Source organism: Colius striatus, chromosome 24 (assembly GCF_028858725.1).
Source record: "Colius striatus isolate bColStr4 chromosome 24, bColStr4.1.hap1, whole genome shotgun sequence".
NCBI lineage: Eukaryota > Metazoa > Chordata > Aves > Coliiformes > Coliidae > Colius > Colius striatus.
In genome coordinates, this window is record NC_084782.1 from 3,891,414 (window position 1) to 3,909,562 (window position 18,149).

At 58.4% G+C, this 18,149-nt stretch overlaps 2 protein-coding genes across 5 annotated transcripts; both read left to right on the top strand.

Annotated features, from left to right (window-relative positions):
- Window positions 1–3,744: 3,744 nt before the first annotated feature.
- CSF3R (colony stimulating factor 3 receptor) lies at window positions 3,745–11,427 on the top strand. 4 transcript variants are annotated; one of them, XM_062014456.1, is made up of 16 exons: window positions 3,745–3,929; window positions 4,729–4,851; window positions 5,105–5,404; window positions 5,758–5,881; window positions 6,022–6,191; window positions 7,491–7,645; window positions 7,869–8,022; window positions 8,134–8,216; window positions 8,401–8,614; window positions 8,850–9,038; window positions 9,271–9,372; window positions 9,696–9,842; window positions 10,009–10,149; window positions 10,274–10,364; window positions 10,572–10,653; window positions 10,827–11,427. In XM_062014456.1, the coding sequence occupies exons 2-16, from the start codon at window positions 4,782–4,784 to the stop codon at window positions 11,283–11,285; spliced, it is 2,481 nt and encodes an 826-aa protein (XP_061870440.1). In that variant the 5' UTR covers window positions 3,745–3,929; window positions 4,729–4,781; the 3' UTR covers window positions 11,286–11,427. The 4 variants fall into 4 exon arrangements, with proteins under 4 accessions (XP_061870440.1, XP_061870439.1, XP_061870442.1 ...); XM_062014455.1 differs by having other exon boundaries at window positions 4,732–4,851; XM_062014458.1 differs by having other exon boundaries at window positions 4,732–4,851; window positions 10,836–11,427.
- Window positions 11,428–11,460: 33 nt separating this feature from the next.
- Window positions 11,461–17,982, top strand: MRPS15 (mitochondrial ribosomal protein S15). The gene is made up of 8 exons (XM_062014459.1): window positions 11,461–11,733; window positions 12,416–12,478; window positions 13,187–13,262; window positions 13,916–13,964; window positions 14,874–14,958; window positions 15,849–15,907; window positions 17,430–17,621; window positions 17,793–17,982. Exons 1-8 carry the CDS (start codon window positions 11,637–11,639, stop codon window positions 17,913–17,915), a joined length of 744 nt encoding a protein of 247 aa, XP_061870443.1. The 5' UTR covers window positions 11,461–11,636; the 3' UTR covers window positions 17,916–17,982.
- Window positions 17,983–18,149: the final 167 nt, after the last annotated feature.

Below are 18,149 nucleotides of genomic sequence, written 5' to 3' on the forward strand. Positions count from 1 at the left end.
CCCGTTTCCATGCAAAGGTCCAACCCCTCCAGCAGCGAGGGGCTGCCAGCACCTGCCTGGGCTAACAGCTTCCATTTGCAACTATTGACTCTGAGCAAATAATCTCCAGATGTATTTTTCTCCTGATAAAAACTGATTTATTTTCTCTTCTTGCCAGGGGTGTTCATTAGAGCAGAAAACTCACAGTGCTGTGCTTGCAGCCTCATTGCCGGGAAGTGTCGGGAGGTGGCCGTGCAGCCCCAGCAGTTGACATCAAACCTGCTGCCTGGCACCATGTCACGGGGTTTTGAGGGCAAGGGGGGCATGAAAATCCCCCTGCCCAGCTGGTTTGATGAGGGGTGGCATCAAAGGGAATTTTCTTCTCAGCAATGGCAGAGGGGGAAGATGCTGCACACGTCTGAGCTCTGGAGTGGGACGTTGTGGGCGTGTTGGGGGATGAGGGGCTGGCACAGGGCTCAGCTGTGAGGCACAGGCTGCTGAAGACACCTGGGCAACACAGAGAGTAATTTAAGGACCCTCACTTTTATGTGGTCCCATGGAAGATCTCTCCATCTCACCCATCCACCCCAAGGACCTCTCTCCCACTCCAGAGCTACAGCTACAGCACCCTTTTGGCACCCTGCAGATTAGAGATGAATAATGGCAGACAGCACAGGCAGCTCTCTGCCCCTTTCACCCCTTCCTCCCCCTCCCCATGCCCACCAGGGACTCCCCAGATCCCTGCAACACAGAAAATTAATCCTCCAGCCTCATTAATTACAGTAATGTGTCAGGAGCCTTGTTCAAGGTCAGGGCCCTGTAATCAATTGTCTCCAATTTGCAGCCGAGGAGCTGGGTGGTGGCAGTGGCACGTGGAGGGCACGAGCACCATGGGCATCCCCAGGGCTCAGGGACTGGGGCATTGGTGCCTGTGAACACAGGAGGGTCCTGGCAGGGCTCCTGAGGAGGGTCCATGCTGGCAGTCTGGACATCCCATGGTCCCCCATGTGTGACCATCCCAAGCTCAGAGTCTCCTCCCTACCACCTCCTGCTCCTTCCCCATTGCTGACAGCTGAACAGGGTGGTGTGAGTTAATCACATTGGGCTGCAATTAACCAGCTCTCCTCTTCTATTAGAGACTGCAGCAGACTTTGCCCTTAGATCCTTCATCTCACAGCACTGGCAATATTTTATGAATTTAGGGAATGAAAAGAAGAAAGGAAGCATCTCTTCAGGGAGGCTGGTTCTTGCTGACAGCTGAGCTGATGCACACAGGTAATGTGCTTGATTCTGCTTAATAGCAACAGTCTGCTCAGCAGGGACCAAATCAGGGGCTCTGAGACCACATCTGGGAGGCAGCTGAGAACCTCTGGGCAACAAGAGCTGCCCTGAGGGGTATGGCCATGCCTGTGGGCTGCTGCCCAGTGCCATTAGTCCCCATCTCACACACTGCAACCCAGGAAAAGCCTCACAGCTGCTTCCCCTTTCCACCTTCCCCTTCCCAGGCAGCCCCAAGCTGGGAGAGGCTCTTGCACCACAGGCTGGGAGCCCCCTGCTCTGCTGCTCACCCTGAAACGTGCCTCATCCACCCTGTCTCCAGATTGTGCTTCCTGCACCATGGCTCCATGTCATCACCTGCCTCTGCACTGCCACAGCCTCCTCCCATGGGATCCTCTGTTGCCCAGATGGTTCTCACACCCTAGCTGTCTCTTCCCCACATGTCCTCCTGCCCCAACCCACCTTGTTGCCTCTCCACCAGGCTGCCCAGGCCCCATGGCTCTGGCTGTGGGTGCCCTGCAGGGATGGCACCCTGCCTTGTACCCCCATCCCACCCCATCCCATCCCAGGGATGGGATCTGTGGGCTCATGAGAGTGACTCAGAGCCGAAGGGGAACTGAGAGCACTGCCACAGAAACAAGTCTGCTCCATCTCTGGTCTCAGGAAGGGGCCACAGCCCCTGGCACAGCACAGAAAGCCACACCAAGATCCATGCCCTGACTTGGAGCTTCCTCAGGGACAAATCCTTTCCCTGCAGAGCACAGGTGAGGTGAGCCCAGGGGCAGATGTGTGCTGGGGTGGGTGCCCAGTCCCCTCCATACACCAGGGCACGGGGTCCCAGCCCATGTACCCCATGGTGGGGCCTCATGGGTGGCAGTGACGGCTGGTGTGGGCAGGGCAGCACTTGTTTGTGTCCTGCTGGGTGTTTGCAGCTCTGCCTGGCCCCTGGTTCCCACGGAGATGCCCACGTTGCCATGGCTACCTGTGGATGATCCCAGTAAACAGCCTGTGAGCTGCCTGCTTCTGCCCCAAAATACTGGGGGTTGCTACACCCTGGGGAAATGGTGCAAGGGCAGCTCCCCCACCCTGGGCCAGCACTGTGGGAATCAGCCCCCTGTCCCAGTGCCTCCCCTCGAGCAGCCCAGCCCCCTTCAGCCCTGGGCAGAGATTTGGGGCAAAAGATCTTGGCTCTGACCGTTGGGACTGCAAGGCAGCAGCTCCCAGCCCAAAGGCATCTCCCTCTGGCTCCGTGGGAGGTGGAAGCAGCCCCCCCAGCCCTGGGGGACACGGGGCTGAGGGGCTGTTTGCAGTGTGGGGTTGCTGAGTAACGTGCTGCTGGAAGGGAAACGTGCTACAAATCCCGGAGTAAACAGCTGTTTGCACAACAGCCCGTTGCAAGGGCACTGCGGGTTGGGCAATCCCCTGTTTACACCCGTGGGACAGCCCAGCCCTGGGATGTGGTTCCCAGACAGGGCCGTGATGCCAGCCTGGCATGGGTGGCCAAAGCTGCCCCAGGGCAGCTGGCCAGGGCCCCAGGGAAGGGAAAGCCTGGGTTAATGGGCAGCATGGAGAGGTCCTGGTGGGAAAGTCGTGTCTCAGGTTGCCATTGGGGCATCTCAGAATCCCAGAATGGTGGGGTGGGCAGGGCCCTGCAGAGCTGCTCCAGCCCAAGCCCCTGCTCAAGCAGGTTCCCCTCACTCAGGGGGCACAGGAACGTGTCCAGGTGGGGTTGGAAGTGTCCCAAGAAGGAGCTTCTCTGGGCAGCCTGGGCCAGGGCTCCCTCACCTCAGCACCAAAGGAGTTTCTCCCGATGTTTCAGTGGAACTGTTTGTGTTCCAGCTGAAGTCCATCACCCCTTGTCCTGGCACTGGACACCACAGAAAAAATGCTGGCCCATCCTCCTGACACCCACCCTTTGTAAGTGTTGATGGATTCCCCCCTCAGCTTTCTCTTCTTCAGGCTGAACAGCCCCAGGTCCCGCAGCCTTTCCTCATAGGAGAGATGTTCCAGTTAGCTCATGGATCTCCTCACTCTGCAATGAGCTGGACTTGTTGGTGTGAACATGGACAACTGGTGTCAAACAGCTTTGCAGGGCAGGTCTCCCCAGGGCCAGGCTTTAGGGGTAGCTGTGAGCCTGGGGCAGTGAGGCTGGCAGGCACTTCTCAGGAGAGGGCTGAGGCCAGACGAGGACAGCAGAGTGGGCAGAGGGCACCCAGGAGGCACCACAGTGCTCTGGCAGCCATGGCTGGGTTTGCCCTCTGTCCCCTGAGTCCCACATCCCTCAGCTCATGTCCTCACACTGTGACCAGTCCAGGGGAGTCACAGCAAGGAGTCAACTGTGCCACGTCCTGGCTGTGCCACGTCCTGGCTGTGCCACGTCCTGGCTGCAGGAGCAGGCTGGGAGGAGGCCGGGGGCTGCTCCCCGCTGCTGGATGTGTGCGTGCCGCTGGCTTTTCCTTCCTGCAGTGAGAGAGGCAGTCCCAGTCTTCAGGGAAGTGTTTTGCAATCACCTTCTTCAGAGAGTCACAGCAATTAACGGCACCGGGTTTGAGGAACTGAGGGTGAAAGCAGCATGTTGGCAAACGGGCTGAGCACGGCCAGAGCCCGAGGGAGCCGGAGGCCGCTGCTCACACCGGGAGAGGAGGAGGAGGAGAGGTAGAGATGGAGGCAAGGTAGGGATGGAGGGGGGAGGGATGGGTTGTGCGGTGCCTGGGTCAGGATGAGCAACTCGCCTCTGGCTGTGTGAGCTGCTCTGCCCTGTTCCCTGCCACATGTGCTGGCTGCTTGGGGGGTGGCTGCTCCCCCATTCCCTACACTCCAGCCTCTTGTCTGCCTCTGGATGTTGGCTCGGGGGGCACCCAGAGTTGCTTTGTGCACTCAGGTGTGGGCAGCTCCTCTGGGGTAAGTACCCAGCACCACTAAGGACGTGGCCAGGACCAGCGTGGAGCAGAGGATGAGCCAGTGACCGGGCAGGGACAGGGGCAGCCGCTGCTCCCGGGGCCAGGAGGTCGGGGGATGCAGGTGGAGGGGGCAGCACAGGGCAGGGTGCATAGGCAGGACCCCACAGCTCTGTCCAGCCTCACCACGCTGCTGCCCTTCATTCATTTCCCTCTTTCAGCTTATCAGCTGTGCTATCACAACCCCACACTCACCCTCCCCGAAGCCGCAAATCTCTGCCGGGCACAGGCTGAAGATACCTGTGATAAAACCAGGCCGTGGCTCAGGCAGGCGTGGGGTGCTGCAGGCCAGGATGGGGGCTGGGGGTGCCCAGCGGGGCTGTGCCTCAGCTCTGCCTCTCCCTGCGGCAGCGTGAGCTGCCCGGAGCGGGGGCGGAGGCGTGAGCGCGGCACAAGGGCTGTGGGGGAGACGCTGCCGCTGACGGCAAAAGGACATTTAGCTCCAGGAAGCATCGGTGACGGTGGCAGCACGGCTGGTCCAGCCTTACTCATCCCCAGCCCCCTCCTGACCCAGCAGGACAAGCTGCCCGCTCCGTTGCAGGTGATGCCACAGCCGCGGAGGAGACCATGGCGAGGCGTGGTGCCGGGACACCCTTCCTGCTGCGGCTCTCCCTGCTCCTGCTGCTCTGCCCCGCTGGTGAGTGGGGCCCGTCCCATCCCACAGCCCTGTGCCCCAGGCCACCCCCCTGCAGCCATCCGGGGCTGGGGCACCGGCACATGGTGGGTGCTGGCAGGATGGGGCCTGGCACGTACCCACAGGCTTGCCCAACGCCCAGCTCTTCCTCTCCAGCAGCTGGGGGCCTGTCTAAGGGAAGAGGCACTCATCCCTCTGTCTGACATGGCTTCATCACCGCTGTGCTGTGGACGTGACACATCTTTCCTGCCCACAGGGACTCTGGGCTGTGCTTCCGTGGCTGTGGACTCACCCGTTGTGGTGCTGGGCTCGACCGTCACAGCCTCCTGCACCATCCGCAGCGAGCTGTGCCGCGGTTTGGAGCAGGGCAAGGTCCGGATCTCCTGGATGCTGGACAACGAGCCCATGGCCGGGACCCAGCACCGGGGCCCAGGGAACACAGAAGTGTCCAACCTCACCCTGCCCCAGTTCAACCACACGCTGGCCAAGCTGTGGTGCTGGGTGGAGTGGAATGGGACCAGGCAGCGCGTTGGCGTGGCTGAGATCAGGGCGGGCTGTAAGTCTGCTGATGCCACACGTCACTCGTCTGTGCTTCGCAGCAGTGCGGCCTGGCACTGGGCTTCACGTGGCTCTGAGATGTGTGTCTGCCCTGGGTGAGCTGGGCAAAGCTACTGGGGCAGGAGCAGTAGCTGGGGTCCGTAGCTGATGGCTGCTGGAGGCTGTTTTGGGGCAGTGCCTGGCCACATCCTGGCACAGCAGTGCCCAGCGGCAGGCTGAGGGACAGGGGAGCTCTGGAGAGTGGTGGCATGGCAGTGGGGCTCTGTGCTGCAGGGTATGGAGGGGGCTGCAGCTCCTGCACAGCCAGGACAGGAGCTTTGCTGAGGCACTTCTCTGGCTGTTCTCTCTCAGACCCTCCTGCAAAGCCCTTCAACCTCAGCTGCATCCTGAACCTCAGCGACTACGGGCTGACGTGCCAGTGGGAGCCGGGAGCCGACAGCCACCTCCCCACCAGCTTTGCGCTGAAGTGTGCCAGGTGAGCTTCAGGGCTGATGCTGTCCCCGGTGCCTGGCCCCAGGGCCACCTCTCTTCACCCTCCCCCTTCCCTCAGACCACATGGCAAGCCTCATGCTCTGCCAGAGGGTCCCCTCCAGCCCGCTCCCCTCGCTGCCGCAGGAGCAGAGCCCAGGCAGTGACGGGCTGCACCCCGCACGGCGGCCGCAGCCTCTGCACGGTGCCGCGGCGCCTGCTCCAACTCTACCGGCAAATGGAGCTGTGGGTGGCTGCCAGCAACGCCCTGGGCACAGCCGAGTCCCAGCACCTCCACATCGACCCCATGGACGTGGGTGAGTGACGGCCGCAGCCACACGTGGGGCTCGTCGGCCGCGAGAGGGGCGTTAGTGGCCGTTAAAGCACGTGGGGCTTTTAGGGCATGTTTTATGAGCAAGTTGCCATGATGAATGGCTGGCTGGGATGAAGAGGTGCCAAAAGGCAAGTTACAGGCTGAGCAGCGTGAGCTGGAGGGTTATGAGCTGCCGCTTGACCTGCTGCACTCTACAACTCTCAGCTGCAATTGATTACCCATTTATTCAGGAGCTCTATTAATAATATATCTGCCTCCCATAAACTATTTATAAAAGGAACCTTCCCAGATGGTGTGGCTCATCCTCCCTGCTCTGGGCCTGGGGAAGGGCTGTCCACAAACCAGCTGAGCACTGCCACAGCCCTGCTGGGCTCTTGCCTCTGGGCAGACCCAAACTTGCAGCTTTCCTGGTCAGACCCCAGTCCCAAGGGATGTGTCTCTCCTGTTCAGGCATTAACCCTGCCTGGAACTCTGCCTGGAACCCAGGCTGCAGAGCAGTGCCAGAACTGTGCTCCTGAGTGCCACATCGTGACCCAGGCAGGGCACACTGGCTCCCATCATCTATCATAGAATCATTTTGGTTGTTAAAGCCCTTTAATCTCCTGCAGTCCCAGCCCTGCCCTCACCCTGCCCAGCCCACCACTACCCCATGGCCCTCAGCACCTCAGCTCCATAGCTTTGGGATCCCTCCAGGGCTGGGCACTCCCCCAGCTCCCTGGGCAGCCTGGCACAGGGGCTGACACCCCTCTCAGGGAAACAGTTCTGCCTCAGCTCCAGCCTCAACCTCCCCTGGGGCAACTCCAGCCCATCTCCTCTTGTCCTGTCATTCATCACTGGGGAGCAGAGCCCAACCCCCAGCTCCCTGCAGCCTCCTGTCAGGGAGTGTCAGAGAGTGCTGCTGTCTGCCCTCAGCCTCCTCTTCTCCAGGCTCAACACCCCCATTCCCTCAGCCCCTCCCCAGCCCCTTGTGCTCCAGCCCCTTCCCCAGCTCTGTGCCTGGCTCTGGCCACGCTGCAGCCCCTCAGTGTCCCTCTGGCAGTGAGGGGCCCAAAACTGGACACAGTAATTGAAGTGTGGCCACACCAGCCCCAAGTACAGGGGGATCAGCCATTGTCTCTGCCACAAGCCATTTTCTTATATGTTTTGGGGTAGTTTCTTCCTGTCTCTTGCCCTTTGCCTCAGGCAGGCAGCACCCCCACCTCAGCTCATGGCATTATCAACAGCCACACGCAAGGCTGTGCCTCACACACCTCTCCAGCTCTCCCCCCTGCTCTTCCTCCAGCCAAGCTGGACCCTCCAGCCCTGCAGAGCATCCACTCCATCCCCTTCCAGACCGACTGCGTTGCCCTGAACTGGGAGGTGGCACAAAGCAACGCGCACATGGAGCTGCAGTGTGAGCTGCGCTACCGGGCACCTGAGGACTCTGCCTGGGCTCTGGTGAGTGCTGCTGGGGCAGAGGGACCGTGAGGGGGTGAAGGAGAAGGAGCCAGGATGCTTTGCTCTGAGCCCTGCCAGGGTTCCTGCAATGGGAGCGGGAGGGTGGCTGCATGAGGGAGGGACAGCACTCACACCAAGGCAGGACCCTGCGCTGGCTGTGCCCTTGCAGCTGGGCCCTGATCGAGGCAGGAGCCAGCACAGCCCTCACTCTGGCTGCCACCAGGTCCCTGGCATCGTGGGCCAGGCCGGCAGCACGCAGCGCTGCGGCTTCCTCTTCGGCACACAGTACCACTTCCAGATGCGGTGTCGGCGCAGCTCCGCTCGGGGCTACTGGAGCGAGTGGAGCATGGGCAGGAATTACACCACCCATGAGAAAGGTGGGTGTGGGGTCACTGAGGGGTCTCTTCTGCCCAGCCAGGTGGCATAGCCACGGTGGCATAGCCACACTCACCCCTCTCAGCTCCCCACTCACCCCTCTCCCACTGCAGCCCCCACAGGGAGGCTGGACACGTGGTGGAGCACTCAGCTGGACGAGCCAGGCACGAGGATGGAGGTGCAGCTGCGCTGGAAGGTGAGCAAGGGCTGCTGCCAGGGCACAGGGGCTGCCAGGGGCATGGGGGCTGCTGGGGGCACAGTGGCTGCTGGGGGCACAGGGGCTGCTGGGGGCACAGTGGTTGCTGGGGGCACAGGGGCTGCTGGGGGCACAGGGGCTGCCAGGGCACTGGAGCATCCCTGCACACCCTGCCTGTGCCCAGGCGCCGCGGCAGCGGGAGGCGAACGGGCGAGTGCTGGGGTACCGCGTCACCCTGAGCCCCAGGAGGAGGGGCAGGGACGCCCGTGCTGTCTGCAATACCACCCACACCCAGTGCAACTTCTCGGCGCCGGTGGGGACCAGGAGGGTTTATCTCTCAGCCTACAACGCCGCCGGCGAGTCGGCTGCGACAGAGGTTGTGCTCCTGGAGAGGAAAGGTGAGGGCAGCACAAACTTCTACGCTGAAACACTCCTGGGACTCTGTCCCCTCCCTTCCATGAGCTCCCAAACTGGGTGCTGCACCCACTGACCTCCCTGGGTGTGCAATGAGAGGCTCTCGAGGAGGCTGCCCACAGGGTGCACAGCCGGGTGAGGAGCAGGACAGGCTCCAGGCTGGGGGGCACAGGGGGTGATGCGGCTCTCCCATCATCCTGGCTGGTTGTCCCCGTGCAGGTCAGCCCCTGGCCGGGCTCTGGGCTGTGCCAGGGGATGAGCACAGCCTCCAGGTGCACTGGGAGGCACCACCAGCTCCAGCAGCTGCCTACGTGCTGGAGTGGCAGCGGGTGCCCTCGGAGCCTGGGCACTGCAGTGCCTGCTGGCAGATGGAACATGACGGGGCCACCACCACAGCCCTCATCCAGGGTAAGCAGGGGGGTCCCTGCCCTCCTGGTCAGCTGTGTATGTGCATGTGGGGGGATGTATCAGGGAGCTGGTATCCCTTCCTGACTCCACCAGGACCAAAACCTGCCCCAAGCCTCTTCCACAACCCCCTCCTCCACAACTCCTAGGGGGTGGATGGGGCAGGTGGGCTGGCACTGTGGGGCAGGGCAGCCAAAGCCACAGACCTCTGGCCTTGCTCTACTCTCCATTGCAGATGGCATTGAGCCTTTCCAGAGGTATAACATCTCGGTGTACCCCCTCTACAAGGACACCATCGGGGTGCCCACCCACACCGCAGCCTACTCCAGGCAGAAGGGTACGTGTGCTCCCAGTCATGGGGCCCCAGGGAGCTCACCCCACACCACCAAGCCTCTGCCCCTCACAAAGGAGCACCAGCCTTCCCACTGTGTACTCCCAGTTCAGGGGCTGTGCAGAGAAGCTCAGCCCCTTGGGTTGGATCTTGGCTCATCTGAAGGGGTTCTCAGCTGGAGCAAGCCCACGGGGGCACAGCGTGGGGCAGGGACTGATGCTCACACCTCAGGAGTGGGACTCACCACTCAGTGCATCCCCCTTGCCAGGCCCCCACTCCAAGGCAGTGGTTCTGCACAGCACCCAGGCACTTGTCCTGCTCCATTTCAGCACCATCCCATGCCCCAAAGCTCCACCTGAAGAGCATCAGCAAGTCCGAGGCCGAGCTGTGCTGGGACCCGGTGCCGGTTGAGATGCAGAACGGCTTTATCACCAGCTACACCATCTTCTGGGCCAACAGCAGCGCAGAAGTGGCCAGTGAGTCCTGCCTGGGCACCTTCCCTGTCTCCATCCCCCCAGGATGTGTTGGGTGGGGATGGCAGTAGACTCGTGTGAGGTCAGGGGCTGTGTGTGCAGGTCCCTGCCTGAAGGGCCATGCAGGTGAGCAGCCCTCAGCACACCAACAGCCCCCGTGTCCCCACAGGTGCCACCGTGAATCCCTCTCTCAGCACCTTTGTCATCCAGGGGCTGAAGCCGTCGACGCTGTACAAAGTGCACATCATGGCATCCACAGCTGCTGGTGGCACCAACGGCACCAGCCTGACCCTGGTGACCTCAGTGTTAGGTGAGGGGGTGCAGGAATGGGAGGGGATGCACCAGACCCTGCGTCCTGCCCCAGCCTCGTGCCACAGCATGGCTGGAGCTGCTCTACTGTGGTTTCCCCCCGTGACCCTCTCCCTGCTTTCCAGATGACATTGAAATCCAGTTCCTCTTCCTGACCCTGGTGCTGATCTTTATTCTGCTCATACTTTTGCTCATCTGCTTCCAGAAGAACGGGCGGTGAGTAGCGAGAGCTGCCCTGGGCTGCACCAGGAGCTGCCCCAGCCGTCCCTGTCCCCAGGGGCTGCGGTGGCTGTGGCTGCTGCCCGGCTGCTGGAGGGACACAGGGAGGGGCAGTGGCCTGCTGTGAGCTGGGTGGGAGAAAGGCCAGCCCCTAGGTGCTGGTTCCAGGCCCTCTCACTGAGTCTCTCGTGCCATGGCTGCCAGGGTGAAGCAGCAGTTCTGGCCCAGCGTCCCCGACCCCGCCAACAGCAGCCTGGGCAAGTGGGTGCCGGCAGAGCTTCAGCAGGTGAGACGCGGCGGCTGCTACCCACAGACCCCACCATCCACCCAGGCACTGCTGGGCGCAGAGGGCACGAGGCCAGGCTGGATGGGGATCAGAGTGCTGGGAGGTTCCCCTGCGCGGTGCGGGGGGCAGAGGACCCCGCACCCTGCCCTGACCGCACACCATTCCTCCTGGAGCCTCCGCAGGTCCCCGGCGTGAGGGAGCCCGGTTCGGCCACTATTTCTACCGTCACCGTGCTCGAAAGGGCGGCGGGGAAGCAGCCGTGTGCCTGGGGCAGGGAGCTGGCCGCCGAGCCCACCGGCCCCTTCCCCGCGCTGCCCTACGTGCGGCAGGACGGCCCGTGCCCGGGCGGCGGCACCGTGCAGTACGCGCGGGTGCTGGGCACGGGCTACAAGCGGCAGCAGCACGTCCCGCCCCGCCTCTACCTGCGCTCCAGCTCCACGCAGCCGCTGCTCCCGCAGCCCAGCCCCAGCCCCAGCCCCAAGCGCTACGAGAACCTCTGGTTCCCCGCGGCCGCCGCTCGCTCCTGCCCGCCCGACGGCGGCTGCCCCGAGGAGCCTCCCGCCACCTTCCCGCTGCTGCAGGGCGTCCGTGTCGGCGGCGCCGACGAGCTCCACGACTGCCGCGCGTTGTAGTGCCGGGGACCGGGCGGCGGTGCCGGACCCAGCGCCGGGGCTGCGCGGCGGTTTGGGGGGGCTCGGCTGCCCTCCGCCCGTGCTGTGCGCGGTCCCTCCCGCCCCTCCTCCCCCCTCCTGCAATAAAGGGACGTGCTGAGAACGCCTCGAGCGGCCTCTGCGGCGGGATGAGCCCCGGGACGAGCTCGAGCGGGACGGGCAGCGGGCACCGGCGGGCTCGAGGGGGACGGGGAGGCGCGGAGATCGACGCGCTCGGCGCTCGGCCCCTTTGGCCTGGCTCGGCGCTCGGCCGTGGCGCCTGGCGGAGGAAGATGGCGGCGCCCGTGGCGGCGGGTCGGTGAGGGCCGGGCCATGCTGGCGCTGCGGACGGCGCTGGGCCGCTGCCTGGCGGGACCGGCCCGCGGCGCGGCTGCCGTCCTGAGGAGCGCCCGCGGCAGCGAGGCGGCCGGTGAGCTCGGGGCCGCACGCCAGAGGCCGCGGGGACGGCGGAAGGAGAAGTGGGGCCCAGCCGAGGAAGATGAGGCCGGGCGGCGGGGGGCAGCCGGGAGCGGAGGGTGAAGGAGGCGGCCGCGGCGCCGGGGTCGGGGGTGGTCTGGCGCAGGGGAAGGAGCCTGAGGCGGCCCTGAGAGGGACAGGGCGGTGGGTGACCCGGGAGACACCCTGAGCCCGTACCCCGCGCCGGGAGCGGGGAGGGCCGGCGGCTGGAGCGGCTCGGGCAGCTCTGAGGCCGGAGATCTCTCTGGAGAAGCTGCTGCGAGCTGGGCTCAGGCGTGGGCTGAAGCTCTGCGTGGTCTCTGCACACGCGGTTCCGTCGCTGTAACCACGGGACAGCACCTGGAGCCCTGTGCTCAATGCCTGCACCGACCCAGAGCTGAGCTGCCTCCTCCTCAGGCAGTTTGCTGGCAGGTACGCGGGCTGGTAAAGTCTGTGTTTGAAAAGGTGTTTGAGGCACACGTGAAGGGTCTGAAGCAGGTATTGCTTCCAATAGCAGGGGCCTTAGAAGAGCAGTTGGAAGAGTTCCTCCTTGAAAGGTCAAAGAGCTGCTCAATCCAAGCTGGTGATGAGGATTCTCAATTGTGCTGTGCCAGAGTTCACTAAAGACTGATGAGTCTTCATTTTCTTCCTTCAAGCCTGCAGTCCCTTTATTCAGGCAGCAAGATGTTATGCCAGACCTGTGAGAAGAAAGAGGAAAGGTATGTGAGGGTTAAAGGAGCCACTGGGTAAAATGGTCTATTGTTCCTGTTATCAGAGTTGTGCCATAATGCTGCAGGAAGAGGAAGGAAATATAATCCCTGTTGTTGGACTCTACAGTCCTGCAGCTTCATGGTGGGTAATTACAAGGGTGAGGGCTCTTTCTTGATAGGGCCAAGTGAGAGGCAGTCGTCCCAAATAGCAGCTCAGAGATGCTCCAGCTGGAAACAGAAGCAAAAGGGAATCACTGGGAAGGCAGTGCAGGGTGGGAACACGGGAAATACCCATCCTTGGAGGTTTTCAAGGCTTTGGTAGACAAAGAAGTGATTACAGTCCCACTTTGAAGGGGAGATGGAACTGGAAACTTCACCAGGTCCCTCTGTAAACCTTTCTTATGGTTCTGTGATTCTAGAAAAAATTCCTTGTGAGTTCAAATGTTACTCAGGGTTCAGCAACTGGGAAGCTGACATTAGCAAGAAGTCACTGATCTTGGTGGATTCTACACTATGCTGTAAATCCACAGAGCTCAAGGCAAGGGACTGGACCCAGTTTGATTAGCTGAGTTCCTGCCACCTCAGCTTGATCTCTTAAGTTCTTCCTTCCAATTTGGAGCAAACATTTTCTTTACAACTTCTTTGGTCTAGTTTGCAAGGTTTTTCAGAGCTCTGACTTGCTACTTCTCTTCCTCAAGTGCTCATCTCTCTCTACAGATATCCCCAGCCATTTGGATGATCTTCCTCCCACAATGCTGAAGAAAGACTATGCTGATGTGCCCATAGTAAATAGGTATGATACTGTTCTCTTCAGAGATGTGGATCTTACACACACAACCACAGGATGGGGAAGCTGTGCCCTGCTTGGTAATAAATTAGTGCTCTGTGGTCACTGGTATCTGATTTAGCTCAAGAATTGGAAAGTTGTTTTGCAAGTGCAATGCCTATCTTAGATGCAGGTGCTCTGGAGTGTGTAGTTAACCCAAAATGAATGGCTGCCTCTGAAACTGGGGCCTGCCTTTGGCATTGCTGTGACTGCAGCACTGCTCATCTGTGGTGGAGGGAGAGCCTCCAGTGGCCCAGCTGAGACTGGCACCAGGCAGTGAAGGAGCTGGTCTGAAATTAATGATCTTGTCTTCATGTGCTTACATGGGAGTTAATGTTCATCACCCAGTTTGCATGTAACATTTTTGTTATTAAGACTTCATCTCCACTGGAAATGATTCTTTGCACAGCAGTAAAAGTACTGGATGCTTCTGTCACCTCAGCTGTGACTCTTAGGAATGCAAGAAGCAGTTGATGGCTGAGAGGTTCAGGAGGGGAGCTGCTGGAAGTTTGTTGAGTAAATTAAACCTGAGAAAAGTTAATATGTGCTGTAACCTTGTGCTTGTTTCTGTTGGTGAATATACTTTGGAGCTTCCAAACTAACCTGCAATCTCCTTGCAGTGTTGATGATGTAGTGAGAAGACTGTTGTCACTGGAAATGGCAAGCCAGGTTAGTTTCATTCTACTTGCATGAAAAACCCTGCAAGAGTTAATGAGCACATTAGTGTAAGACTTGTCTGCATTCTGAAGTGTTCTTCACTTTAAAGTGTCGCTCGGAAGCTGCAAATCTGGGGCTATTCAACACATGAGAGTGATAAGTCTTTATAGTCTTGTCTTGTAAGAGTCTTGTTTGCTCTTAAAAATGTATCAGGCAGTCTTCTTCATGATAATAATTGCCTGCTAATAAAAAGAGAAGAAAATACTGGGCAGTCAGAGGGGAGCTGAGCTGTGTGGTGTCACTGCTGATGGCTGGCCCGTGCACTGGGCAGCAGATGTTGCTCAGATTGCTTTTACTTTTGTATGCCTGGAAATCAAAGCAAGCAAATCACAAGGTAGCACAAAGATCTTGCCATTCCTTGCTTGCAGCTTAAAAAGATGCTATAAGTAAAAGCTGCTGCCCTGTGAGAGCAGCTTCAGCTGTCTGCCCTGTTCATGACAGCAGCGCGGCCTCTTCAACACCCTTCGTCTGTGACCTTGGGAGCAAGGATGTGCCTGAACTCTTGGCTTGAACAGTGGGAGTTTGTTCTGCTGAGGTCTTTTTGTGCTGCTTTACTGCTGTACTGAGCACTGGTCTGCAAGCAGCAGGTCCTTTTTTGAAGCACTTTGTACACATTTTGTGATGGACACCCACGTGGACCAGTTCCTGTGTGACCTACTCTAGGTGGCCTTGCTCTGGTAGGAGACTTGCACTGGATGAGCTTTTGAGGTCCCTTCCAGCCCTCAAGATTCTGTGATTCTGTGACACTGAGTAAAGCTATTAATTACAAACCCTTTATCTGGGCATCTGGGAGGAGAGCTGAGGGGTGTCAGATCTTTAGTGTTCCCGAGAAAGTACCAAGCTCTTTACTGTTGTCCACAGAAGGAGAAGGTGAAAATAAAGATTCAGCAGCTGGTGGAGAAGGTCAGGAGGTCCCCCAATGACAATGGCTCCTTTGAGGTACAAGGTAGGTTAAAATAGGTTATGGCTGGCAGAGGGTACATCTTTAATTTTATTCATCTATTCCCACTCCAGCACTTCAGGTCTCCTGTATCAGTTAGGAGAGTCTCCTTCAGGAGAGGCAGGTAGCCTGCAGTGTGCCCTGGAGGACCCCTGAGGTTTGGGAGCGTGGCATAGGCAGCCTGTGCACTTACTGGCAGATGGCTGCCAGTGTGCTTTCCAAATCCCTGCTCCATATCCATCCTCCAAAGGCAGCATGTGCATTTTCTGCTTGAAGTGCTTACATGACACGAAGCACTGCACTGCATTCATTACCAAAATGAACTACTTGATGTAGTTGTGGAATCCAAATTTCCCTCTGCATCACAAGGAATGGCTCCAGCACTGTGTAGGGACAGGGCTGGGCTGAAGGCCACACTGTCATTGACCAAGGTGCACCCCTTGATCATTAGTAAAGGCCTTCAGTTTCCCTGGATGCCTTCATCACCTTTTTCTCTGTGCCTGGAAGCAGAGAGCTGGCTGCTGCTTCTAGAAAGAACCTCTTTATTTGTCTCAGTTCCTCCAAAGCTTAGACCAAGTGAAATGAATGTAAAGTCACCAGTAATTAAGTATGTGCAAGAGGCTCTTTTACAGGCAAATTCCTATGATCTGTTGCTAAAGTGTTCACCTCTAATTAAACAGCTTCGTAATAGTAATGGCTCTGGCTTGAGTTGTGCAGGCTGTTCCCTGGGTTGCTTTGCGTTCCCTCAGGGGGCTGTGGGGCTGTACTTGCTGCAGTGCAGTGAGTACCCAGCAGAACATCAGTCCTCAGCTGCAGTGGGAAAGGAATGCAAATGAGGCTGTCTCACCCCTGCAAGCTGCTGCTCTCACACAGCTTCTTACCTCTCTTCTTTACAGTTGCTGTGTTGACTGCCAAGATACGCACTTACGAGGAACATCTTCAGAGGCATCCCAAGGTAACTATCAGTAATCTGAGCCCACACATCTAAGGCAGCAGCTGTTCAGGTTCTTTTCTTGCTTTAGAACACAAGGCTTTGAATTGTGGGAGTGACAGCTTTCCTAAGAAGGTTTATAAAATAGTTACAGCTGCTCTGTGGTGCCAGGCTGGGAAAGTGCTGGCTCAGTCACAGCTACATTCTCAATGAAATGTGGAGCATGTTCTTTTTTGTTCTGGATGGGTGGAAATGGTGGAGCAGGTGCCTTTGAATGGAGCTCAGCTAAACATGTCCTTGCTGCAGGTGTGGCTCCGCTGCTTAGTTTTTTGATGTAATTAATGTTATTGCCTCAGCAGCTGTCTCCTCCTCGCTTTGTTCTGCCTGTGAAAGTGTTTTGCAGACAAGACTGTGTTGTTGTGGTGACCACTTTCCTACCTAAAGCTGCTTGGGTTCAGAGACCAAGTTTGAAACATCACAACTAGGGGTTTATAAACAGTATAAAGATTCCTTATGCAATGCAAAAGGCTTAATCCACTGTGTTTGAAGAGAGTGTGTAATTATTTGTTAATCATAAAAGAGTGAAAGAGAATTCAGTTTCTACAAGAAGCCAAATGTTTCTTTCTCCAAAGCTTGGGAGCACAAAGAGCTGGCTGCTGCCAGAAAGGACCTTTTAATTTCTCTTAGTTTCCTCCAAAGAGACCTTTTGAAATGACTTGGATGAAGCCTGTTTTTTACACAAATTGCTTGTATAGGACAGGGAAATTTCTGTCATGGGGGATTGCCCTGAGTGGTGTGGCATGAGCTATGCACATTCTCTTCCAAAGAGAATATTCTGTGTTATTTCTGGCCAGCAGACCTTGCCCCCCAGCCTTTGCCTGCAAGCTATTGGAGCTTATCAAAGAATCATTTTGGTTGGAAAAGCCCTTGAAGCTGCTGCAGTCCCAGCCCTCCCCTCACCCTGCCCAGCCCACCACTACCCGATGGCCCTCAGCACCTGAGCTCCACGGCTTTCGGATCCCTCCAGGGCTGGACACTCCCCCAGCTCCCTGGGCAGCCTGGCACAGGGGCTGACACCCCTCTCAGGTAAACAGTTCTGCCTCAGCTCCAATCTCAGCTTCCCCTGGGGCAACTTGAGGAGCAGAGACCTCACCTCATTCCAGCCTCCTGGCAGGGAGTGTCAGAAAGTGCTCCTGTCTCCCCTCCTCCTCTTCTTTTCCAAACATCCCCAGCTCCTTCAGCTGCTCTTCATCAGACTGAGGAATTTGCCACTGCCTGAAACTGAGTACAAGTGGAAAACAGTCTGCAGGGCTGAGGGAGGAAGGTGCAGACACAGAATGCAGAAAGCAATTTCAGTGAAAAGCAAATTAAGTCTCGTCTCTCCTTGCAGTGACCTGATGCTCTGGCAGTATCTGCCAAGAAAAATGCTTCGAAGACGCTGTCCTTAACCTGATTGTTTCCTTTCAGCCAGACTCTATTCTAAGTAATTTATTAGGGTGGAAGTACAATCTGTCTGCAGCCTAGTTGAACGTTGAGGCCTTTGCAGGACAAAAGCAACCGGCGGCACATGCTGATGGCTGTGGACCGTCGGAAGAAGCTGCTGACGTACCTGCGCCGGGTCCGCTACGACACCTTCAAGAGCACCTGTGAGCAGCTCAACATCCAGTACAGCCTCCCCCCTCCCTACAGCCGGAGGATCACCAAGCGTGGGCTTGTGAAGAAGGCTTTTTGTCTCAAGGTATGGAGCACCCTGAGACTGTGCCACGGAGCTGGGATAGAAGAACATCCCTGTGGAGAAGGGTGTCAGTGAGACGGGTGGAAGGGGCTGGGAGGGAAGTCATAGAGTCATAACAGTTGGAAAAAATCTCTTAAGGTCACCCACCTCAATCGCCTCATCCTCCTCCTGCAGGTTTTCCAGGAGGCACGAAAGCTGAAAGCAGCTGAGAGGCTGAAGAAGAGAAGAGAGTGGCAAGAGAGAGCAAGAGCTGCAAGGGAGGAGAAGCAGGCACAGAGCGAGGGGACACCCGTGTAGGGGCTCATTGAGGCTGCCACAGACACCCTCTTGAGCAATAAATAACTACCTACAGCCCTGACTCTTCTCTGCTTGTGTGTGTGCGTGGTTTGTGACACTGAGCACCTGGAAAAGTGCAAGGAGTGGTTTAAACGATGTAGAAGTTGGGTTTCAGGACAGTGCTGTGCGCAGGGGCAGCACAGGGGGGTTCCCCCCAGCTCCAGCTGATGCCCATCACCCCGCTCCTGTCCCTGG